Genomic DNA, 26,862 nt, shown 5'->3' with positions numbered 1-26,862 from the left:
ATCGAAAAAGTTAACTCATTTGAGTAATTCAATTTACAACGTGAAACTCATATATTATATAGATTTATTACACACAGACTGATATATTTCAAGTGTTTATTGCTTTTAATGTTTAATGCTAATGACTTACAGATACAGCATCTCAGAAAATTAGAATATATATATATATATATATATATATATATACTGTATATACACAGTATATATTCATCCCAAAGTGCATACTTCTTGAATCGTTATAAAAATTAAAAAAGAAACATGCCTGCTAGGAAGTTTTTCCAAAATTGGCACCAAACACTTTTTAATCAAAGTAGAGTTAGGCAGCAGTTTCTAAAAGATGACGATTGCCTGATTGTTTACGCACTTCACACAATTCTGTATGAATTAACAATTTTTTTTTAAATGCATATTTTAAACCCAAAAATTAAATTTAACTAAAACAACTGTACTGCCAAAAAATGTCACCTTTTCTAAGGATTTAAACTAGGTTTCATCTTATTAAGTAACAGAAACAACTAAAGAGATTTTAAAATATTTAAATTGGTTGAAGAACTCTCCTTCCAAGAACCGTCAATTTCATAGGAAAAATGTGGTCAGGAAAAAAAAAATCATGAATGGGTATCGCTTGGTAAAGTTGCATGGTAAAAAATATCAGCAGTAGAAATCACTGCTATGTTTAGTAATGAAGGTAAGAACATTTTCATACTTGCAGTGTAATGAGAACTGATCATAAGAAAAACACTTGTTAGTGAGGAAAAAACAGGTTTCAGTTACTTAGAAGGTAAAGGTCATGTGGTCTGATCAGTCCAGATTGACCCTATTGCAGAGTAACTGGTGCATCATAATAAGATTTTCACATCATGCATAGTGGCCACTGTACAAGCCTCAATGCTATGATCTGGGGTTGTTTAAGTTGGTTAGGTCTGGACAACAAAATTAAGTCAGCTGATGACCTGAATGTACTAAATGACCAGGTTAATTAATGGATGTTTCATTCTGATGGCTTTTGTGTGTGCATCATATTTATTTCTGACATGTAAAGTCACAAATCTTTGAAATAAAATATTTGATAAGAAATAAACAATTATTACAGCCCTTTAAAAACTATTTTTTAAAGCCATCTTATGTGCTTTGATATTTTTATTGAAAACTAAGCATAACAAAACAGATAATCAAAAAACACAAAAAATTCAAGTATCAAACCCTTGTCCCTAGAGGTACAAGGTCATAGTGCCAACCATCACACCTCCATACCCTCTGTTATAGAACAATTTTATCGAAAAGTTTTTATTTTATAGTGCAATATTTTTAGAAAGAGGGAAATCCACAGTATTCTCAGGACAGAATCAATGCAATCAAAATAAACAGTGGTAATTTAATACTGCATATGTGTCTACCCCCTGTTCAGGGTGTACCCCGCCTCGCTCCCCAAGTCTCCTGGGATAGGTTCCAAGCCCCCCGCGACCCTGAATACAGGATAAAGCAGTTATAATACAGTAGACGATAAGTGAGTGAGTGATATGTGTGTGGTCACTCACACCAACACAACACAACACAACACAACAAACACTCAGTAGATGTCTCGAAGTGAAGTAATGTGCAGCTTGGTGGTGAATTCCTGAATAGTAGTGGTGCCCCATTTTGTAAAGTAAACAGTGTATTTTTTAGATATCATTAAGAAACCATTATCATCAAAGAAGCCAGGAATGTCTTCCACATCCAGCCACACAAACAGTGCAGGTGATGAGCAATAGAGATTCACCATGATTTTTCTCCCTGTATCCTCCACGGTGAACTGTACACACAGATAATGCATGAATAAAGATGTGTAAATAATCTAACTCCAAACGAGTATCATTTTGACAATGAGTGTGACTAGAACAATGTGACTCTCACCGTGATGTTGGGTTTCTGGAGGCCCTCAGCATCTTTTGGTGAGCTGAGGAACAGATGGTTGGAAGGACTCGTTACACCTTCTGGGCCACTGAGGACAAAGGTGACAACACATGATTTCCTGGTGCAATTTCCACAACGCTTTAGCACCGTGGAGACTGGAGACTGAAACACCTTTGTGACCCCACCCCCTTTTACTATTGTCTGATCAGACTCCAGAGAACACTGTGGAGTTAAACTGCTCCACTGGTATAATTTCACCTTCAGGCAGCCAACACGGACACACCGAGATTCAAGAGAGAAAAGATAAAAATATATATATAGTGTTAAAAATTTGGTTAATTATTTGCAATTTACATTTGGTTTGTAACCAAAGATAAAAAAAAAAGAAAAAAAGAGTGCTCTTACAGTAACTCGTAGCACACTATCTGTGTTCCTATCAGAAACTGCATAGATCAGCAAGTCCTCATCTTCTTCAACCCCCACTGATATCAGAGGACTGAAAAAATGGACAGCCAAATAGTGCAGTATTTTCCATTTTCCACCAAACTCTAAAAAGCATGCACACACACACACACACACACACACAATTCTGTAACATATAAACATGCATACAAAAATACTGTGCTATTATCTTATAAATATGTACAGTATTTGTAATTGTTATACTTATAATCTATATAACTCTGCTGGCTGTGGTGCATGTTGCCACACTGACCTATAGATGACCAGGAGGGCGCCTGCCAAATGTCATTTAGCTGCCAGTAGAGGCTACCCATGGTGTGACCTTCACCCATAACAATGTCACTCCGACTGCGGCGGTAAAATTCTGTCTCCACTTTTACACACTGTGCCTGCATGACCTGCACAGACCAAACATAATGTTTGTGTATATTGTTTTGCTTCTGTAGTTTGTCGCTGATACTGAAATAGATGCAATATTTTGGCTTGTATTGTCACCTGGGAAATATATATAGTGTCTCGGTATCTTTGGCTGAGGTCTGTGTTGTTGGGAAGAACATAATGCAGTGATGCTTGCTGAAGAATCTGCACATTTCCAGATTCATGGTGCTGTCGATGTCGTGAAAACTCGCTGTTGAAATCCCAGTCTGTATTTACTGACACCTGTTATAACATATACATTAACAGAGTAGATGCATGCATAAGCATTTAGTGTAGGCACATGTGTATCCAGAAGCTCTACCTTACTGATGGTGGACATCGAGGGCCAGGACTGAAAGCCGTACTCGGAGGCGAAGCGTGTGCGGGGAAACGTCTTCCAGTCCCAACAGTCAGTATTATAGCTGTAGAAGTGAACGTCTCCATAATGAGTGTCGTAGGGGTCCTGGGCCACCCAGCCTTCTTTCTCAGACTCCACACCATTGGTTGGGCTAGACACCAGGAACGGTCTTGTGCTGTCCTCCTAAAATGAAAAGACACAGCACTTACTAAGGAATTCTCCAGTGAATCCAATACAAAACAGTGAAAGAGGAATCAATTCCCAGTCTATTGACTATAGTGGTGCAGTAAGAGAACAAAAAAAGCGTTCACGAGATCGCAAGTTTAATTCCTGATGATGCTACAGCTAGTCATGGCTGGTAGTAAATGCGAGCAAAATTGGCCATACTATTAGGGAGGGAGGAGTTACATACATTTAGTCATTTGGCAGACGCTCTTATCCAGAGCGACTTACATTTTTATCTCATTACACATCTGAGCAGTTGAGGGTTAAGGGCCTGGGATCTTCCGAACCGTAGTCCAATGCCTTAACCACTGAGCTACCCCTGACCCCACATACTCTCTCTCCCCTGTCAATCACAGCGATATTAGCCAACCATGGGCATCTGTGAGATCATGCATGTAAAAGTGGGTGGATAGAGATTTCCTCCAAGTGCGTTAAGCCACCTCATGATGGTGCATGAGCAGCAGTTCAAAAAAGATAACTTGCTACCCATTATGTGATCGGGAGAGATGCCTGATGGATAAACTAACCCTGAAAAAATGAAAGAAAAAAAAAGAAAAACTAGGCAGCCATACCAGCAAACTGGTAACAGGATCACACACACACAGATTCAAACCCACAACCCAGGAGGTGTGAGAAACATTTCTAACCACTAAGTCTGACAATGTTTATATCGAGTATAATGCTTTCTATAAGCCCCAGAGAAAAACAATGGAGGTGTCCTCATAGGTCACTTGATAAAAGAAGTAGGAAAATACCTAGAAAATTGCATTTTATTAATTAAACATGCTACCTATCGTTATTTGTTGTTCTTGACACAAGATCATCTGTTTCTATGATTATCAATAATCACTGACAAAATAAAATGTTATTTTAATATTACTTAGTATTATAATTATAGTATATTACTGGTTTTCTGAATTTTTTTTTCTTCATTTTCTTACTAATTTAGCCAGCTTTCCCATATCGTACAACAGACACCAACTGGAAAGTGTAAAACCCATGAAGCAACTACGTCTTTTCAAACTGCTTATCATGCAGAAAAGTGCTATTTCTGCATTCATAATACACTCACATAGAGCTTATAGTCTGTGTACAACTCTTAGGCCCCTTGCACACACATACAAAAAAATCATTTTTCATTCTTCTCAAAATTATACTTTTATTTTTGTGGGCTTTCATATTAAGAAAACTGGTTTAGAATAAATAAATTAAGAATCATTCATACTTTAGTTAGTTCCTCTCACCTGCAGTACAATCTCTTTGATATTCTTTACATATAGTTGAATGTAGTCCTTTACATAGCGTGGCTTCTCGTCAGGAGGAATAAAAAACCAATTGGCTGCTATGGCCGCCTCGTTCTCGTTGTTTCCACTCCAGATGATCACGGATGGGTGCGATTTCAGCCGTCTTACCTGAGCAACACCATGTGAGCTCATTAATTGTTCAAATTTGAAGGTTTAAGGACCGGTGCATTTATTTTATGAGTGTGCCTCTACCTGCTGAATGACCTCCTCTCGCAGCGACTCAATAAAATCTTGGTCTGTAGGATATAACGCGCATGCAAACATGAAGTCTTGCCAAACCTGAAACAAGATACAGAAACAAATCTGAAATAAGGAGGAAGAAGTGTGTAGAGTCGATTTATACCCTAATACAAGAATGAGTACCAAGATGCCTAGCTGATCGCATAGAATATAGAAGAGATCTTGTTCATAGATTCCACCTCCCCAAACTCTCAAAACATTCATGTGTGCCATCTGTGCAGACACGAGCAGTTGAGTCAAACTAACAAACAAGGAAATGAACAAACAGAAGGTTAGAATGTGTACCTTAGCCAGGAATATATCTGCTAAGAAGATCATCATAGGGAAAGAAAAGTGTATTCTTGAGGAAAACTGATTATAAAAGTAAAAAAAAAAAAATATATATCTCACTTGACCGCAGTAATCTGGTCCTGGAAGGCATGAGCTGGGATCCAGTTTGAGCCCTTCAGGAAAATGGGTTGCCCATTGATACGGAAGTAGAAGCTAAGGCCAGGAGAATCAGGAATAGTTTCCTGTACCAACTCCACAGTACGAAAACCAACCTGTACCCAAAAACCAAAATGAGTGAAAGAAATTAAATTGGGAAAAAAATACAGTTTATGACCTTTTTACCAGTCTCTCTGCATGAATCGTCTCTCCACCCTCCATGTTGATATCTATTAAAAGATTCTTCAGCGGTTGTCGTCCATATCCGTAGGGCCACCACAAATCAACTGTGACACTCTTCAGACAGATTTGCATGACATTTTAGTGACATAATTAAAATTTACACAATATGATCTGATGTTGCATCTGACATGAGTTTAATTAAAATAAAGTTTCTGTATACCTGGTTGATCTGAAAAAGTACAGATGTGTTGCTTTGTTCATGTGCGAGAGAAAGAAAAAATTTCGCCTCAGACTTTAATTGTGGCATGGACACATGGACAACACCTACTGAGGTTGCAGTAACATCAAAGAACAACTCTATTTCCACAGTCCAGCATGACAAGATAGAGTCTGGAGAGAGAAAGAGGGATAAGAGGGATGTTGCAATAACATAACTGCCAAAAGGGTCAATAAAATTACATTTTCCCCATAGCCATATTTTAATTTAGTTAACATATTAACTGAAGAGCTTGACCTTTATGTGCATGATGTAATACATTAGATAAGATTAATTTGGAAAAGTAGATGAACAAGTAGGCCAGTGAATGCAAGTTCTAAATGAACAGAGAAGGCAGTATTTGTTAATCAAAAATCTAAAAGTTTTTGGCTTGACAACCTTAAAAAGCAAGTTTGCCAAACAAAATCTGTCTGTCACACACTCTCCCTCTCTGCACATGCCTCTTTGTTTGCCCTGAACTGGCCATCCAACCTTCCATGTGTCCATACAAGCTTCTCATATTATGGCACAATATCTCAAGGACGAGTTGTTGAATTATATGGCATGATAATTCATGACCAACAGATGAATTCCTTAATTTTGGAATTTATCCAAAAAGGCTACCAGTTAAAGCAAGGTCAGTGCTTTCTTGAATAAAATCCATCCTGTTTGCCATTCATACTGTATATGATAAATGCTACTAACATGGTCATGCTCATGGTCATGCTCATTCCAGCCCTGAAGTAGATCCCTCTAATGATGTTTAGTGAAAGATTGGTTTGTCTATTTAGGCCCTTGTGTTTCATTGTCTCAAGGAAAAGTCTCATTTATTAATGTTTCTCTGAACCATGTTTCTGTGTGATTTCTGGTTCCCTATTTTGTACTGCTAGAATGACTTCCTAGTTTTGTGCCTGTGCTAATAATGTTTATGGACATTGAAATATTAACCCCGTCAGCTTGTAATGTCTCAGATTTAGAACAAACAACACTTTGATTAAACATGCTTGTGTCCAATCTACACATCATACTAATAATTTCAAGGTCCCTATTTCTCAATTTGCAGTGTAGTACAGATAAAAAAAATAATAATAATCAAAGTCAAAGCTAAAACAATTTTTGTAAACCCTACCATATTTTGAATTTGTGGTAAAGCTTAATAGTCTAAGGGTATTAAATGACTGTAGACGAACACCCTTCCAGATGCCAAGAGTGGGGAAAGATGGTCCCCAATCCCAGCTAAATGAACTCTGTGCCTGAAACACACACAAAATTATTACAGTTACGTCACTGTTTGTTATATGAATTAGCAAAAGCCAACCAACCTTAAACAACACCTTTTACAATACCTTTCGAATAAAGTTTACATGACACTCTCCTTTCTGCACAGCAGGAGGACATTCTGGGGGGACTTTGTATGAACTGTGGGCTCGACTTCGCTCTGCTGCATAGGTCACGGCTGATTTGAGCCACACTTGCAGAACATTCATGTCTTTAAGCAGTCCTGCAACCTCAAAGTCCTGAGAACAAATGTTGTACTGTTTAGTCATTTGTTTGGTATACAAGTATTCAAAAATATCTCATCAGAAGAGTTTAAATGAAAACAAGTGTTTGGGGAGAATCATGTGAGTCTAAGTTGTTTACATACATATCTCCGGAACATGTTATCCGTCTTTCCGATGATGACTCCATTTAAAGATACAGTGGAGATTGTGTCCACACCTTCAAATATGAGAACAGCTCTCCTGCTCCCTCTTTTAAAGCACACAGTAAAAAAAACAAAATCTTATTCATATGATCAACAGCAAACGGACTTTAACAAATTTGTAGTTTTGTATTCAACTAATCCTGATAGCTGGGTAATGATATACAGTGGGGCAAAAAAGTATTTAGTCAGCCACCAATTATGCAAGTTTCTCCTACTTAAAAAGATGAGAAAGGGCTGTAATTATTATCATAAGTATACCTCAACTATGAGAAAGAAAATAAGGAAATAAAATCCATAAAATCACATTGTAGGATTTTTAATGAATTAATTGGTAAATTCCTTGGTAAAATAAGTATTTGGTCACCTACAAACAAGCAAGATTTCTGGATCTCACAGACCTGTAACTTCTTCTTTAAGAGGCTCCTCTGTCCTCCACTCGTTACCTGTATTAATGGCATCTATTTGAACTCGTTATCAGTATAAAAGACACCTGTCCACAACCTCAAACAACCACACCCCAAACTCCACTAAGGCCAAGACCAAAGAGCTGTCAAAGGACACCAGAAACAAAATTGTAGACCTGCACCAGGCTGGAAAGACCGAATCTGCAATAAGTAAGCAGCTTGGTGTGAAGAAAACTGTGGGAGCAATTATTAAAAAATGGAAGACAATCAAGACCACTGATAACCTTCTTTGATCTGGGGCTCCACACAAGATCTCACGCCGTGAGGTCAAAAAGATCACAAGAACTGTGAGCAAAAATCCCAGAACCACACGGGGGACATAGTGAATGACCTGCAGAGAGCTGAAACCAGTTCCAGACGTGTCCCCCTGCTTAAGCCAGTACATGTCCAGGCCTGTCTGAAGTTTGCTAGAGAGAATTGGATAATCCAGAAAATGATTTTTGGGAGAATGTCATATGGTCAGATAAAACCAAATAGAACTTTTTGGTAAAAACTCAACTTGGAGGAAAATAATGCTGAGGTTGCATCCAAAGAACACCATACCTACTGTGAAGCATGGGGGTGGAAACATCATCCGTTGGGGCTGTTTTCCAGCAACAGGACTAGGACGACTGACCCGTGTAAAGGATATAATGAATGAGGCCATGTATTGTGAGATTTTGGGTGAAAACCTCCTTGCATCAGCAAGGGCATTGAAGATAAAACATGGCAAACACCACCCAGGCAACAAAGGAGTGGCTTCGTAAGAAGCATTTTAAGGTCCTGGGGTGGCCTAGCCAGTCTCCAGATCTCAACCCCAAAATCTTTGGAGGAAGATGAAAGTTTGTGTTGCCCAGCGACAGCCCCAAAACATGACTGCTCTAGAGGAGATCTGCATGGAGGAATGGGCCAATATACCAGCAATAGTGCGTGAAAACCTTGTAAAGACTTACAGAAAATGTTTGACCTCTGTCATTGCCCACAAAGGGTATATAACAAAGTATTAAGATGAAATTTTGTTATTGACCAAATACTTATTTTTTCCACCATAATTTGCAAATAACTTCTTTAAAAAACCTATAATGTTATTTTCTGTTGTTGTTTTTTCTTATTATTTTGTTTCTCATAGTTGAGGTATACCTATGGTGAAATTACAGGCCTCTCTCATCTTTTTAAGTGGGAGTATTGGTGGCTGACTAATTACTTTTTTGCTCAACTGTAGTAGGATAACATACTTGACATGGTCAGGCACAGAGAATGAAGTGGTGTATTTCCAGTTATCCAGCGAGATCCATCTGTAGACCAGGTCATTAAAACGATAGTAGGGATCCTACAGGGCATTTAAAGTAACATATTTCTTAAGCATCACACTAGACAAAGAAAAAACAGTCTGTATAGAACCAACTATATTTATGGGACAGTAGGTTTTACAACAATAATGTACATTAAAAAAGACTCTCTTAGCATTCCTGAATAAAGGCATTTGACACGACACACTTATTGTGTATATAATAAACAGCACTGAATTTTTTTTTTTATATATTTTTCATAACCATTTGCATTAGCAAAAGACAAATACTAATTATCACTTAGATTATGCTTAAATGAGGACATGTTAATGGTTACAAAGCAGCTGGTGTCTGACATGGAGCTGTAGTGAAGTGTGAGGCCTAGATGCATGAATTTGGCATTAAAAAAAAGGAGTCATTTCCTTTGACCTACTTTCATGAACATAATTACTGCACAATTTAAAGAGGCAATTTTTTTTTTACCTAGTATTTACATAGAAGTCTACTGTTTCCAAATTCCCATAGTTTGCATGTGTGTGAGTGCGCCCTGCGCTGGATTGACAGTCTGACCCTTGCGGTCTAGTAGGATAAGCGGTATAAAAGATAAATGAATGAATGAATAAAGGTACATTTGTCAGTGTAGGCTACTTTACTTTCCGGTTGAGATTATCTGTGCCCATCTTGGTAAATGATTTTTGTCTTGGGTTTTATGCTTGGTTTCTAAATTTACAAATAATCTTTCTACGTACTTCTATGCTTTCTAGCATAGAAGACTGGAATGTTTGGACAGAAGTCTGACAATCACTGCACATTACTAAATTAGACCAAGGCTAGAAATCAGTACATTCTGCTTGCATTTGAGCAGTATTTTATCATATATCTCTCGACTTTGCTTTACATACAATTTGAGCTACAGTAGCTCTTCTATTGGATCAGACTACACGGGCGAGCCATCATTCCCCATGTGTATCAGTGAGTTCAGGCCACACTGGTGACCCTGTCACCAGTTCACCGGTTTTCCTCCCTTGGATTATCTTTTAGTCTGTCCTGACCACTGCAGAACAGGAACACCTTATAAGATCTGCAGTTTTGGAGATGCTCTGACCCAGTCTTCTTGAAATCATAATTTGGCTCTCAAATCATTATGCTTGCCCATTTTTTCTCCTTCCAACATATCAACTTCAGAAATAAAGGTTTACTTGCTGTCTAACATATCCCATTCACTTCCAGCCATTGTAACGAGATATTGGAAACGTAGCTACTGTGAGAAGGACAGAATTCTAATTTGATCCAATATATAAGTGATCCAAGGAAGGAAAACCGTTGAACCGGCGAAATGGACATGGTTGGCCAAGGTTCTGATGAACATGGAGAGCTATGATCCAATAGAAGAGCTAGTGTAGCACAAATTCATGAAAATTTTAATTCTGGTTCCTATAGAAAGCTGTCAAAACAAACAGTTCATTACAGTTTTGGTGGCAAAAGGGGGGGGGGGGGACCCAACTCAATATTAGACAGGTGATCACAATGTTTCAAGCTACTTTAAACTACCTATGAGCATTTAAACAAAATCTAAACGTGTGTATATACTGTAAATGTAGGCTTATTGGTGTATCCCTACCTCAATGAGCTGCTGTTGCTGCAGTGTTGTATGCACACATCCGGGTACTTGTGCCTTGAGTGACACAGAACCGTTGGAGTTCTGAAGGTGCCATGTCCCGTCCAGAACCAACTCATACACTCCTGAACTGTGCGACTCCGAGTTGCTTAGAAACACAGCGGGAAAGGTTATAAAAACGCAGAAGAGCAAAAAAGTACGTCCAGACTTGTTCCACATCGTTCATGACTGATGCTAAAGTGCTAACCACGGATACTTATGTTTATTATTGTAAATGCAGGATTGTTTTTTTTTTTATTTGTCGTCACTTTAAACACCCGGAAGTTCGCGGTTAAACTTAAAATCACATGCGCAGTCAGCTGACAGACAGGTGAATGACTGCGCATATTTAAAAAAATAAATAAAGTTTTTATCTGTTTAAACTGTTCTTTAAAAAAAATAAAATAAATGGAGGCAAAATCGCAGCCTATCAGGGTGACGGTGCAAAAAAATTTATAAGCGTTTAAAAGCGCGAGTGTGGTAACGTTGATGTTGATTACCAAATTCTGATCCGCGTGCTAGTTGTCTGGGAGCCTTTTGAAGGTAGTGGATGCGCTGAAATAACGCAGAATAGGGAACTGGATTTAAAATAGGGCAAATACAAATAAAAGTAGGCAAAACTTAAATAGTTTGTTTTCTTTTATTGTTATTTTCAGTTTTGCCATACATTTATTGTCCAAACAATTTAATGAAATTTAATTAAATATCCAAATCCTGTGTGTTCTGACACCTTACTATGAAGACTACAGTAGCTCATATTGGATCAGAGTATATGGACCAGCCTTCGCTCCCCATGTGCATCAGTAAGCTTTGGCTGCCTATGACCCTGCCAGTTCCCGGTTGTAAATCCTTGCACTACTTTTGATCGTTTCTTACCACTGCAGACCTGGAAGATCCCACAAGAGCTGCAGTTTTGGAGTTGCTCTGGGACCTCACAATTTAGCCCTTGTCAAAGTCACCTAAATCCTTATGCTTGCCAATTTATTTCTGCTTCCAATACATCAAATTCAAGGTTGACTTGCTGCCTAAAATATCTGACCTACTTCTAGGTGAGAATAGCACAATACATTGTATCTGTAGGCACATAGGGATGAGCCAAATTGTGACGGCTAGAGGACTGGGGGATGTTCCTGGCCTCCAGCAGTCAGGACATACCAAAAGTGATCCGATGAATGAAAACCTGTGAAGTGGTGACAGTGTCACGGTGGCCATGCCACATTAATGCACATGGGGAGCAACACCTAGCCCGTGTAGTCTGATCCAATACAAGAGCTTCTGTAGCTCAAATAGCTAAAAAGGAGAATGCTGGTTTCCTTAAAAACATGTCAGACCTATTTAGCAGGTGGTCATTAAGTTACTTTGGTAAATGTTTTGTCTAAGAATTACACACTTTAGTAAAATCCAATCCTCAGGTATTCTGTGTGCATCCATTCATGAAAACATTATCTAGGTTATTAATAACAATAACCAAAAGTATTTTTTTTTCCGACTACTGCCACTGAAAGATAATGTTCACAGAAACCCCTTTATTAAAAAGGTTAGATATAGGATTTAAGGCAGTGTTAAAGAATAAATCAATAATCAATTCTATCAACTGGTAATTATAAACTACCTATTCTGTACTACATGGTATCAGTTGTTAATGTGGATAGCTTTTTAAGATGTTATGTATATTTTAGAAGTACAGTGCTGATAAATTTTAAAGCCCAAAATCAACAAAATGGGGAAAAAAATTAAAAGCAGAAACAAAACTTGTCTATTATCTGAGAAAAACTACTGCTGATATAAAACATCTGTAAAGGACAGCTATTTCAATCATTAAACAAAAGGTACAGATTTAATCTGATTGTATTTTATTGTATAAATATAAATATTTATAACTACAAACTGACATTTTATGTTGCCATGTTCAATGGTTCAATGTACAAACATGAAAGAGAAACGGAACAAGTTATGTGACTTTATTTAAGGGAAAAATTAAAAGCAGGACATTTAATTGAGTTGACTGAAGTGCAATTCACTGATACAGATAATAAAGCATGGGCCAAGTAAGGATTTCAGATTTGCAGAATGAGCAAAACAATAGAAGGCATCTGATAATCCCAGTGCTGTGCCACAACTGAACTTCATCCTGTGATGACATGCATTTCAGCACGGAAGATGCAGTAGCACAGCCTACAGTCCTCTGCCTGAGCAGGCCAGCACTATGCTCTTACAAAGATTGCATGACGCAAGAGGTCAGAGTAAACAACTGACGTATGGACCCCAAGGCAAAGAAGCAGGAAACTGTGAAAAGACTCCACTTCATCAATGAGGTCCACATAATACTTGAAAATGGCAAATCCTGCAGGTCTTGGTGTAGTCTTGTTAAAGCAGACATCTGCAGACTGTTTCTCCATCAGAGACATACGTATTGAAACAAGACAGTGACTAAACACAAGAGCATAAACAACAGTTCAAAAATGTGTCCTTTTAACATCACATGGCATATTTCTGTGTCCATTCCCGTGCTATTCTGTTATATCTGCAATAAAAAAAAAAGAATAAACATTATAAATCCTGTGTGACAATGTACATGCAAGGAATACTTCATCATTTTTAAAAGGTGAACTATATGAATCATCATTCATGGACATACAGCCTTCTTTAAAACAACTGACATTCAATTGTGATAATGTGGCTAAAAGACTCATCATCCTGTGCTTAAAGTCTTCTGCAAACATCACTGTTTTATGGCTTGATTCACAATAAATGTAATTACAAGTCCCAGTTTGACTTGAACGCATCACGTATATAGTATAGTGTTAAGTAGTATTTGCAACATGGATATAATTATCTGCTTACATTTCCTCATTATTAAAGACACATTATGAAAAAAAATGTCATAATGCACATCAGTAGTTTTGAATCAAGTAAAAAAACAAGTCCTCTTGACTATCCCTGCTGTAATGTCACAGCATGCTGCAGTTTGTTTGGGTCAACAGACGAAAGCATAAGTTAACATAATCTCTAAAATTGTTCTCTAAAAATATTTTTGTCAGACTTTTAGTAACATGAAAGACAACCGGTCACAATGCATTCCTAAAAACAGATTTTACAAGATCAGTAATATGCCACTGCCAGTTAAGAACCAAGTAATTTTTATTTATAATACTATAAAGACATGCTATTCATATCCAGTTCAAGTATACAAACAATTATGAATATGGGCTCAAATGATCACTGGAGCTGGAGGTCTGAGCATAAGACAATCCTTACAGGCTTGCTTATAGTCATTCTACATATATAATAATAGGAGCTATTATGGGAAAGTGACCAAGCATAGTAGTCTTGGGACTTTGTCTCAGAACAAATCATCTGCATTAAAGTGCATATTAGCAGTGGTCATACATTCATGCAGTGCCACACAGGAAGCAGATATGATGCAGCACACCACTCTTTTATTTTTTTTAGATGCCAGCTCACAATGCACAGGCTCTTACCCCCTCACCTACAACATGGCATATTTCTCTGTCCATTCTCTTGCCATTTTATTGTACCTGCCAAAGCAGTGTTTATATAAGGAAAAAATGTACAAACGTGACCACAAAATACAAAGCATTATACTACTTATTACATCACTACACTCCATCTAATCACTTATTCATTGAAACAGAATCCCCAATAAGAAAGATGACATTTCAGTCAGAAATTATTTAACATACTCAATGTGTAATACTTGACTGTTTAGATATTTTAATTTAATTAAAATGTACTTAACAGGCTCTGCCAGTACAACTTAAACATAATTGCTGCATATGCATCTGTCTCTGGCATGACGTAAGGGATAAAGCACAGCTTCAGGGCCAAGCATTTAAACCAAGTGATCCGTGATTATGTAATGACAGAAATAACAAAATGCGGAAACCCTCAATACACCAATCAGACTTGAGTATTTTCCAGAGTTGTGTAAAAAATATAACAGGCACAAGGAAATCCTTCAAAAAGGACTGCATGGGTTACTTTTTAAGTAAGTCTGAAAGTGAACAAAAGTGTACATACTTTTCTGTGTCTGTTTTGTAGATTCGTGCAATCTCTGGTACGAGAGGATCATCTGGGTTTGGGTCACATAAGAGTGAGCAGATGGACAGGAGAACTATTTAAAAAAAAAAAAAAAGACCATAAAAAGGTTTAAATCACAAAAGCACATGAGAAATCATTCTGCTCTGATGTAGCCATACTCAAAAGTTAGTGCCTTTTTTAAATTCTTTTAGGCAAATACAACCCTGGGCAAACAACAACAAAACTTTTATCGTGCCAGTATTTAAATAAGAAAAATGAAGCTAAAAAAAAAAAATAATAATATTTCAGCCATTCTGATGTAGATTTACTCATGTGCTTTAGCTATCAGACAGCATATCTGCACATCATTATACACAACATATATTTCAAGTGTTCATTATATTTAATATTGATGACAATGGATTACAGCTCATGAAAATTGGAATATTACTTAAAAGTAGGGATGCACCGAAATGAAAATTCTGGGCCGAAAACGAAACCGAAATTTTTGGATGCACTTGGCCGAAAACCGATACCGAAACCGAAAATGGCTTCATTAAAAAACATGTTTAAAATATTTTCTTTTTGTTTGTATTAAAAAAACTAAAAATTAATTAAGCAATCAAACTTTTATTGATAATAAATAACAGTAATAAGGCTGTTTAACAATAACAAAACTTGCTTCCAAGTGCTTCCAAACCGCCGACATACTCCGTGTTTGATGCGTAATGACAGCGCGAACGAGACGGGAGGATGGGAGAGGCGTGGCGACAATTTCGGCTTTTATTTTCGGCGCTTTCTTACGCTTCGGCCGAAACCGATAATGCTATTTCGGCCAAAAATTTTCGGCGGCCGAAATTTCGGTGCATCCCTACTTAAAAGCATTTAAAAAAAGATTTTTAACACAAAAATGTTCAACTATTGAAAAGTATGAACATGTACAGCTCTCAATGTACATGGTCAGGGTTCCTTCTTCTAAATGAATTACTGCAGCATGGCGTGGAGGCAATCAGTCTGTGGCATTGCTAAGGTGTTATGAAAGCCCAGGTTTCTCTAAAAGCAGCTTTTAGCTCTTCTGCATTGTTGGGTCAGGTGTCCCGCATCTTCCTCTTCACAAGACAATCTAGGCTTTAGGTCATGCAAGTTTGCTGATCAATCAAGCACAGGGATACCATGGTCCTTAAACCAGGTATTAGTATATTTGGCAGTGTGGGCAGGTGCCAAGTCTTGCTGGAAAATTTAATCAGCATCTCCATAAAGCTGGTAAGCAAAGAGAAGCATAAAGTGCTCTAAAACTTTCTGGGAGACGGCTGCGCTGACCTTGAACCTGATAAAACACGGTGGACCAACACCAGCAGATGACATGCCTCCCCAAATACACCAATGACTGCAAACTTGACCTCAAACAAATCTGATTCCATGCCTTTCCTTTCTTTGTCCAGACTCTGGGACCTTGATTTCCAAATGAAATGCAAATTAAAAAAAAATTTTGATAAGAGGACTTTAGCCCACTAAGCAACAATACAGTCTTTTTTGTCCTTGGGCCAGGTTAGACACCTCTGACATTGTCTCTGGTTCAAAAGTGGCTTGACATAAGGAATGTGACAGTTGTAGCTCATGCCCTGAATACAGTATTTCTGTGCCTGGTGGCTCTTAAAGCATTGACTTCAGCTGCACTCTCTCCCAAATTCTTGAACAGGCTTTGTTTCACAGTCCTCTTAAGGCTGCAGTTATTCCTGTTGCTTGTGCACTTTTTTCTATCACATTTTTTCCTTCCATTTAACTTACCATTAATGTGCTTGGATACAGCACTCTGTAAACAGCCAGACTACTGAACCAGACTAAGAGGCAATTTAAAGGATCAGGAAACCTTTGAAGGTGTTTTGAGTTAATTCAAAAATTAACACCATGTGTGACACCATGTATCTCAAATATTAAAAAAATATTCTAATTTTCTGACACTAAATTTTGGGTTTCCATTTGCTGTAAGCCATAATTAGCTAAAATTAAAAGAAATAAACACTTGAAATATATCAGTCTGTGCGTAATAAATCTATACAACATACGAGGTTCACTTTGTGAATTAATTTACTGAAATAAGTCAACATTTTGGTGATATTCTAATTTACTGAGATGCACCTGTATATAACCGGTAATAAATTACAGCCTAAATAATTGCAGATTCATACTGCTATTTTGATTTGTATTTAATTAATTTTGCAGCAATAATTTATATGTAACTCATATTTATATCTTTATATTTGTACCTTTAGAAATTGTAAGTGCAGGAGACCACTGGGACCTAAGAATATCCAGACAGATGCTGCCATTACTGTTAATATTTGGGTGGTAGATTCTTGTAGTGAATGCAACCTAAGAAAAAGACAATCGGGTAAGACATAAATGTAAACACGACACCAATACACACAAAGACCAAAACAACCAGAATTTAAGAATTTTACCTTTGGAGGTTTGAAGGGATAATCTGTGGGGAAGTGTATAGTCAGGAAGAACACACCACCCTGATATGGACTCTCGTTCTACATGCAAACAGGTCAGATTATTCATATTAATTACTAAAACAAAGTTCTAATGCATCTCTATCAGGTTACACACATGATACAGTATTAAATAACTTTTTTGTTGGTTGGTATTTAGAATAATCAAAAACTAAATGATCCTCTGACAGAGAGATCACAGCGTGTGAGGGTAAATGGTGCTTTTCACTACATTTCGTACTGTGTATGACTGTGTATGTGACAAATAAAAAATTTGAATTTGAATTTAATCAGATGTTCTTTTCTCTTCCACTGGATCTCACCAGGGTTATGTCCTTTCTCCTTTGGTATTTGCCAAAATGCCAAAGTCGTCATGACGGGCACCACATTATTACATTTGCAGACGATACAGTAATTGTGTCCTTTCTCATAAGAGGAGAAGTGGCCTTTTGAATTCGTTTTCAATTCTTTTTCTTTTGTCACCTTGTACGGGTTACTTTCTGTCAAACAGAAGAATCCTTTGCGGGGTATTGTGAAGGTTTGCGCCAAAATTGCTGGTAAACCCTTTGAATGTTCTTCAGAATTTGTGTAGGGTCAGGTCCTTGAAGAAAGCTTAATCAACACTGAGTGAGACTTGTAGTGCATCTTGTAGTGTGAATTTAGGTTGCTACCGTGAGGGTGTAGATATAATTTGCCACAAAGCAGAACTAACAGATTTAAATGGTTATTTATTCTTACTGCTGTGATCGGGTTGGTAAGTTGTGATTATAAATTGTGTTGATATTTATTTGTCTTGTATTTTGTCTTTGTTTTCTATGTTGCAGCTGGATATGAACCAAACTGCCCCTCTGGGGATAATAAAGTTACCCTTGAACCCTGATGTAATTAAAAATAGTTGCTTTTAACCTAAGAAAGAATATTGAAAGCTTTACAGGATAAGATGTAGTCATACTCACAGGACCCATGATTGTCGCCTGCCAATGGAATACTGAAACAAACAAAAAAAAATCATCATCTAAAAAACCTGATAAAGCCACTTTTAAATATGGACTTGTTTGGGGCTTGGAAACTCACCATCATCCCCAACTGGACCTGCTGAACACTGTGCTGGAGGATCACGGGCCAAATCAGTCAGTTCCTACGAAGGAGCAAGTGATCCTTAGTGAATAACACATATGTATGTGGATGAGAAAGAGAAAGACAAATGCACTGTGGCAGTTTGGGGGAATTCTAATAATGCCTTGTTAAGATCTAGTAAGATGACTCAAGACACATGCTGTCATCAAGATAATTGTAGTATGATTATAGCAATATGAGCTCTGCGGGGTGTGTATGTGTGTGTTAGCATTAGTGTATATTTAGCTACTGAGGGGTCACATGGGTTAGAGGTGGGTAGGATGGAGCCCATGCAAGTCCACAAACATGTCTGTCTCCAGTGGCGAGGGAGTAGCACGTCGTTTATTTTAGCTTGTGGGGTGGGAAGACACCTGAAGTACAAGGGATTGGAGCGAGAGGTCACAGAGTTAGATGGGTGATATCAGTGTTGCCAGGTCCATGATTTCCCAGTGTAGTTTAGATTCTTTTGAATCTTGTGTTAACATTTTGCCCAAAATTGTTTATTTCTGCCAATAATATACTCCAACTTTATTTAGGCTACTTTAAATATGGTGGTGCTTCTAGTGGCTAAGGCTTTAAGTTACTTTTATCAAAAGGTTGTGGGGGATCAAGCCCCAGTACCACCAAGCTGTCTCTGTGAAGCCCTTGAGCAAGGCTCTTAACCCAATCTGCTCCAGGAGCATCCTGGCTCACCCTGTGCTCTGTCCCCAGCTTCCTATCTAGGATATGTGAAAAAAATATTTCACTGTGCTGCAAGATACATGTGATGGGTGTTACATTTGCACATGCCATACTGAAATGTATACAGGCTGCATCTATTCAGTTTATGACCAGATACTGACTTCATGATGCATCTGCACCCTGAGAAAAGCACTTACACACTGACCGGTCATTACTTCCCTACTGATGTTGGAGTATATATACTTTTTTTTTGTTGTACAGATTAAATGTTGCTTATTAGAGCTGCACCTGTACGTTTGCTGTTTTAACCAACAAAAATAAACCATATTTAAATGTCACAAATTACTTTAACCCCCAGTAAAATTACACAGAGCGATGTGGATGGTTATGGTCATAATTGTCGTTCTAAACAGTATATTTTTTACCATAAGTAAATACAGCAATAAATGTAGAGATAGGAGAGGTATGTTACAATTTCCATTTAAAATTTCCCTTTGGGATTAATAAAGTACTCTAACTATCTATAAGGTTTCTCACTTTTCATTTATGGAGGTAACCAAAAGAAACATTTTGTAATCACTTGTGATCAAGGTCAAAAATAAGCTGAATACACTTTTAATGACGTACAATAAATGTATAATCATTTAAATAGCTAAATGTTTAAATGACACTTTAAATATTTATTTACATAAAGCAGTTTGTATATATGACAAGGACGCACGCAAACAGTAACAGATTCCACAAAGAGACATGAAGTGGCACCGAACTATTTTTAATTGAAGCAGTGTTTAATTAAGGAACCAGTTTGAAAGATAGTGGTTTTTATTTACTGCGCATAAATTTGCATCAATAACTCTATGGCAAAATGACCATTGCCTTTTGTCCAATGCTAAAATTCATCCACAATTCGAGTCAAGAATTTTACTTTTCTTTATGTCTGCATGGTACTTATTGCATACTTTTACAGTGCCTTTTATAGTATCATGAATAAGCAAAAACAAGCAAACAAACAAATAAAGAAATTAATTCTTATATTTTCTTGAATATATACTTGAAAATCTCAGAGGTGCAAAAAAAAAATGTATCTGATAAGCTGAATAAATCATTAGCATATGTCCAGAAATGCCTTAATTTTTACAATTACATACAGTAGAAAATAAAATTACCGGCACCAGAAGCCATACAAGAGGTCTCCTCTCATATAGTGCCTGATTTAATTTATTAACTTCTGTAACATTACTCTATGAATGGCTCATGATTTGTGTTTGTGAACTGGATTACTGGTAGTTTCTTCCTACTGCCAGTTTTTTGTTGTTGTTTTTTTTGCCCCGTTGCCCTCAGCTTGCTCCTCAGGAACAATCTGATATAGGATTTGTAAATGTTTTCTCACACATTCCATAATTATTTCCCAGATTTTCTTTTTGATTCTGTAAAGGTGCTTTGTGACAATGACCACTGTTATATTTAAATATAATTGACTTGAATAGATCAGTAAGTAAATCAGTAAAATAACACCATGCAATAGATTTATTGCAAAATAAAACCATTTTAACAGGAAACTCCGTCTCTCTCTAAAACAAACAAACAAAAAAAAAATATATATATATATATATATATATGTACACACACACACACACACACACACACTGTAATGCAGTGCAAAAATACTGGATATGCTTTGGAAGCAAAACGTTTTAATTTTTATATTTTGTCATATCTGGCAACCCTGGCTGACATCCAGGACTTTTCAGCTCTACACATTTGAGCATTGCGAAACCGCACTCGCGTTCTTGGACTAAAAACAACTCCGCCACATGTTCTCAGTGTGAGATTCAGGTTCAGCAAAATGTCCCCCAAGTCTCAAAATGTTGATCAGGTTGAAAACCCTAACTGGAACTGGTGGGGTTTAAGAGCAACACGCTAACAGAGCACTGGGAGTACTGGGAACACTGGCTGAATGAGGAAAGATGATCTCCTTACTATTTTAATCAGAGCTCGAGCTAAAGAGAAAACTATTTTGAACACTAAAATTCCATGAGCCTGTGTGTGTGTGTGTGTGTGAGAGAGAGAGAGAGAGAGAGAGAAAACGGAAAAAGGTGTATCTTACACACTGCTGAGCTTCTGCTCAGCCTTTCCCAGGCATGTGGTTAAGACTGCAGTGTGTTCAGTCTCAGTGACAGACAGAAATAACACACAGCTCTGGCTCAGAGGCCTGGGAGACTCCACATGCTTTATAGAAACGTGTCAATCTTCCGCACATTTACTTCGGACAAGTCTCTGTCTCTTACGTAGGCAGATATATGTGTGTGTGTGTCTATTCTTCTACAGCCAGGCTGTAAATCACTAAATCACTGCCACCACTTGTTACCACGCTACATGAGTCAAAAATACTTAGTGTTAAAAATAACCTTCAGTAACATCTTTCATACTTACCTTTTGGATTCGTTTAAGCGCCATGTTCCCGCTGCCCAGTAGTGCTGTAGCGGAGCTCCACTCCAAACCCGCGGCGCCGGAGAGCTGCTAGCGCGCTCAACTTTTCGAGGACTGTTGCTATGCTCACCGAGTCCTCTTGCGCTCCTCGCCGCACCCGTATTCCGACAAATCGCACTTGATTGGTCTGTTCCGTCTCCCCTGGCCCTGCTATTGGTTAACAGGTCACAATCAAAGGCGATACACCAATTAAATACGTCACGAATCAGACTGACTAGCGAACCAGAGCTTTAGGTGGGATTTGTCAAAATACAGGTAGGAAAGATATTAACGGTCTCGGTATGCTGAAAGCTAATCTGAAATATAGCGAGCGAACTATCAAGCTTCCGTCTCTTTAATTCAAGAACTGAAAAACAGCGAATTTAAACAAAAGGCGCTGTAAACTGCAACCTGAAAGAACATTTATTACACCAAATAATCCGTTTTCTGTCAATCAAAGTATTTTATTTTACAAGTGATGAGATAAGATGTCCTCTAGAGTGACCACTCTTCCGCTTTTAATGACGCATAAAAGGACGATGTTAATCTTCTGCTGCCACCTAGCGCACAGGACATGAACAGTACAGCATTTTTCTCAGACTGTATACAGTTGCTCAACAAATTAAGGGTGTAGTCCTTAATCCCGGTTTGTCTTGAACCATACGCATGTACATATATGAACCATATACATGCACATACGAATGGCGTTCAAGTCAACCCGGGACTGAGGACAACTCATTTTTTTATTAAGTCCCCACGAGATGGGGTACGCTCTGGACAGCATGCGCACACACACACACACACACACACACACATACATATACCTCAGGTAATTTGGAAACACAATTAGCCTAATCTGCATGTCATTTGACTGTGGGAGAAAACCTGAGCACCCGGAGGAAGCCTACCAAGCAAAGCGAGAACATGCAAACTCATAAAACCGCAACCCTGTGGGTGCAAGGCGGTAAGGTGGCTTAGTGGTTAGCACTGCCGCCTTGCACCTCCACGGTTGAGGGTTCTATTCCCGCCTTGTGGGAGTCATTACCAGCGCTAACCACTAAGCCATCCTGCTGCCGCAACTGGAAACAGTAAGTAAATAATATACACGCCAGTATTCTGTGCTGAATTCCAATACGATCTGTGTGGGTTTTTGAATTATTATCCACAAGCAAGTTAAAACTAGTTGTTAAAAACCTTTTATCCAATCAGGTCATTTGTTCCAAAAGATCTGGCACAGGCTTTTACACCAATTTTCTAACTGGGCTTGGGCCCGACACTACATGCTTGAAGAATAAGGATCTTGCCCAAGGACATAACAGTGTCAGGGACTCGACCATCTCGCAATTGCCTTAGCCACCACTGCTCATTTTAAGACAGAATTAAAACTGCAAAATATGGATTTGATTTCTTCTATAAATAAGACCTGAGATTTGTAAAAAGCATCACAAAGTCAAAGGTTGTCATTATAGTTAATCATACTAATACTGTGCCAAATCACAAATGTACTATGTTGCAGATTCTTGTAAATAAACTGTACATGAATATGGTTCTAATTGACCATCCTAGAAAGCTTTTAGAGAACCACTTGGACACTGGATTGTGTGTACACACAGGCCAAGACATTTTAACATATCGATGTAGTAATGTTTGCTGCAGTATTTTATTGCCCATATGTGACTGGTCCAAGTAGTTCTAATGGTAAAGCCTTCAGTGCAAATGCTAGGCCTTCAACCCTGAAAAAGCCAGCATTTTTCAATTGTTCCAATAGAAATTGTGCCTTTACTGTACAAATTTCAATATGTTGTCACTGGAACTATTGACATCACTTTGACTGAAGCTCTAGGAATTTCCTTGTAAACCATATTAAATGGTAATTTCCAACCAAAAAGATTAATTCTGCTGGTCAGCGTTTGGTAAAATAATTATCTTACTACACAAGTACAATGGTAACTTGGACCAGTTGAATATGGACATAAACTGTGAGCTCTGTTGTGCCTTTTGGGGTTGCGTTAGCTTTCTCTAGTTAGCATTGCTAGTCTTATGACTGATAACTTACCATGATTTTTGCTACACCTTATACCATGTGTCAATCACATGGCTAAATTCAGCCTCCAGACCCATGTGAAATTGGAAAATAATACTAACAATAACACTGAAATGACCCATAGTATATAGCTCCATAGTCATGTTCGCACTATCCAGTATCAACAGCAGATCTGTAGCGTAATGATTAACATTTGGCACAGGCTCACATCTGAAATTCATCCAAAACCGTTGTGCTGGCTTTGGAGGACCCAGGTTTTAATTTATATGAAATAAGAAAAAAACAATATCTAAAAATTAAAATCACAATCTTTAATATATCTACAATCAAAGTGATCAAAGGGAGGTTGAGCTTGTGCATTTTAAGTAAATGATGGACAACAACTGGAGTGGTGGTAACTGGTAATTAGCTATTTTATCATTTAAGACAAAATCTTCTGTTTCTCCTTATTAATAATGTTGCCATACAATAACATAACAGTTATAGGAGGTACACTGAACATGGATAAAAAAAACAAACACTTTTTTATAATAGGCAGGTATCGATATGAAATTACTTATTTTAATAATTTAAAATGACACCTTATAAGTCCTTACTCATTCATTCATTCATTTAGATATCTCTGTGCACCATAATGCACTATGAGAAGAAGCCAAGCCTACAAAATTAGTGTGATGCTGCGTGCAATGTTATTCTAAGGATCATTGGGTCCTTGCATTCATGTCCTTGTTACTTTCACTTATTTCACCTAACTAAACATTATTGCAGATAAAGTACACCCCTTTATGGCAACAGTATTCCCTAATGACAGTATCCTCTTTCAGCAGTATAATGCACCCTGACACACTGAAAGCATTGTTTAGTGATGGTTGGAGAAATATGACAGAGTTCAGGGTGTTCACTTGGCATTAAAATCCCCCAGATCTCAATCCAATCATGCATATGTGGACAATCAAGGACAATCAAGACCAATCCATGAAGGCCAGTCTTAAAACTTACAGGACTTAAAGGATTGGCTGGTATAGACACTGTGCCATCTAACACAGCCTCTTTAAAGGCGGTTGAATGTCCTTGTTACACAGGGTCAGACTTGTTTTGGTGGCACAAGGGGGATCTACACAATATTAGACAGGTGGTTTTAATTGTATAGCTGATAGATATGTTATGGCCTGGGCAGAAATAGAGTTAGACACACCTGTCTCATACTGTTAAATGTTTTCCCTCTACCTCTACCTAAGTGGTACTTTCCTTTTATTCTCCCCAAAGACTGGGTTTTCCCTCAGCCATGCCTCCACTGACCCTTACTCTAAAATGGTTGAGTGGTTTTTCCCTCACTGTACCACAACCTGCTGAGTCTGCTAAGTTGGCAGTACTTCCACTAACGCACAGATTTGCCACTGGAGTCAGCTTTCCCTTTACATAATAGACCCCTAATTCCATGTATTCGAGTCGGAATTTCCCTCATTTCATGTTTTTCACTATAGACCTCCATCAGTGATGTGACAGTCATGGCTCCTGGTTGCAAAAACATATGAGACATATGAGGTTGCAAAATCATATATTTTATGATGCAGCGGCATGGTGGTTTAGTGGTTAGCATCGCCTTGCTCCTCCAGGGTTGGGGTTTGATTCTCGTCTAAGTCAATGAAGTTTGCATATTCTTCCCGTTTTGGTGGGGCTTTCATGCTTATATAAAGGATCAAACGGTATAGACGATGAGTGAATAAGGTTTATAATACTTTTGGGTGACAGAATTAGAAGTAGTCATAATTTACAATTGCTTTTGTCTTCAGAGGCATCAGAATACTGCACTCATTAAAGAGCAGCCCACCTTCCTCATACACATTGCGGTCAGGTCAAGTAACTATATTTGTACAGCATATTTAAAACAGTAGCAGTTGACTCCAAGTGCTTTTCAATAGAATATCTATACATACAAACCACTGTACGTAGTCTCAACATCCCCATATATACAGAATAAAACTAAATAAGATAAAAAACAATACACAACAGGATGGACAGCACTGAACATCAGCAGTGCAAAGCTGAGGCTGCAATTAGACCAGGCTATGTCTTCAACTGTCCAGTTTTGGTGAGACCTTACTGACTGCAGCCTCAGCATTGCACTGCTGTTATATAATAGGCTGATTAGATAATAGCAATAATGAGTAAAAGTACAGTACACAGATGGTTGAGACAAAACTGGGTATGAGACATATGAGGTTGCAAAAGAACATGAATCCATGGACCCAACCTGCCTTGTGTCAACAGTCCAAGCTGGTGGAGGTGGTGTAATGGGGTGAATGTTTCCTTGGCACACTTTTGGCACCTGTCAATTCCTACCAATTATTACTTCAATGCAACACACAATTTAAGACCTGCATGTGCATGCCTTCATTTAACCATCTTTTAATATGGTTTCATAAACATTACAATGAGTTTACCACAATTGCAATGTGGTGGAATAAGAGATTCTAAGTATTAAAATGCACATGAAAAATCTGTAGGAACTACATGAAGCAATCAGGCTCATATGGGTCAGAAACTCGATGGAATCTTTCTAACATCTTCCAACATCTCAGCACTGAAGCTGTTTTGAAAACAAAAGGTGGCCCTATTAGCCTAGTGATCCTAATTTAGAAGGTTTAAAAGTTCAGTCAAAATGTCTGAGGCCATCTGTCGGCAAGCTGGAGTACAATTTTAACCCAGCCTGTTTCCAAGTAAGTAAATAGAAAGTCGTACTTAAACTCCTCTTCATGAGGCACACCTGTTTAACTGCTCACTAATGCAAATATCTACTCAAGCAATCACATGACAGAAACTCAATACTTTTAGGCATGTAGACATGGTAAAGCTGATCAGCTCAAGTTCAAACTGAGCATCAGAGTAGGGAAATAAGGTGCAGAGAATAACCAGACTGGTTTAAGCTGATAGAAAGGCAATAGTAACTCAAATAACATCTTGCAACAACATCGGTATGCCAAAGATCATCTCTGAACACGCAACACATCGATCCTTGAAGCAGATGCGCTACAAAAGCAAAAAGCCATCCTTAGTGCCACTCCTGCCAGCTAAGAACACGAATTTGGCCTTACAATTCGCATGGGTTAACAATATTGGACAATAAAAGATTGTAGAAATGTTGTCTGGAC

The 26,862-nt window shown here is 37.9% G+C and overlaps 2 protein-coding genes across 4 annotated transcripts; both read right to left on the bottom strand.

The window, feature by feature from the left end:
- Positions 1-161: 161 nt before the first annotated feature.
- On the bottom strand, positions 162-11,372 carry manba (mannosidase, beta A, lysosomal). Its single transcript, XM_053501711.1, has 17 exons — positions 10,826-11,372; positions 9,151-9,245; positions 7,413-7,518; positions 7,114-7,284; positions 6,897-7,020; positions 5,732-5,901; positions 5,515-5,625; positions 5,293-5,444; positions 5,026-5,143; positions 4,855-4,941; positions 4,603-4,770; positions 3,098-3,316; positions 2,854-3,018; positions 2,612-2,756; positions 2,302-2,444; positions 1,897-2,154; positions 162-1,795 (listed from the first exon to the last, which is right to left on the bottom strand). The coding sequence occupies exons 1-17, from the start codon at positions 11,039-11,041 to the stop codon at positions 1,571-1,573; spliced, it is 2,673 nt and encodes an 890-aa protein (XP_053357686.1). The 5' UTR covers positions 11,042-11,372; the 3' UTR covers positions 162-1,570.
- Positions 11,373-12,807: 1,435 nt separating this feature from the next.
- ube2d3 (ubiquitin-conjugating enzyme E2D 3) lies at positions 12,808-22,160 on the bottom strand. 3 transcript variants are annotated; one of them, XM_053501713.1, is made up of 8 exons: positions 21,631-22,160; positions 18,475-18,538; positions 18,357-18,388; positions 17,365-17,442; positions 17,170-17,275; positions 14,903-14,996; positions 14,344-14,400; positions 12,808-13,385 (listed from the first exon to the last, which is right to left on the bottom strand). In XM_053501713.1, exons 1-7 carry the CDS (start codon positions 21,652-21,654, stop codon positions 14,352-14,354), a joined length of 447 nt encoding a protein of 148 aa, XP_053357688.1. In that variant the 5' UTR covers positions 21,655-22,160; the 3' UTR covers positions 12,808-13,385; positions 14,344-14,351. The 3 variants fall into 3 exon arrangements, with proteins under 3 accessions (XP_053357688.1, XP_053357687.1, XP_053357689.1); XM_053501712.1 differs by having other exon boundaries at positions 14,352-14,400; positions 21,631-22,159; XM_053501714.1 differs by lacking the exon at positions 14,344-14,400 and having other exon boundaries at positions 21,631-22,156.
- Positions 22,161-26,862: the final 4,702 nt, after the last annotated feature.

Source organism: Clarias gariepinus, chromosome 8 (genome assembly GCF_024256425.1).
Source record: "Clarias gariepinus isolate MV-2021 ecotype Netherlands chromosome 8, CGAR_prim_01v2, whole genome shotgun sequence".
Classification (NCBI taxonomy): Eukaryota; Metazoa; Chordata; class Actinopteri; order Siluriformes; family Clariidae; genus Clarias; species Clarias gariepinus.
This window is presented reverse-complemented; position numbering and strand designations above follow the sequence as displayed.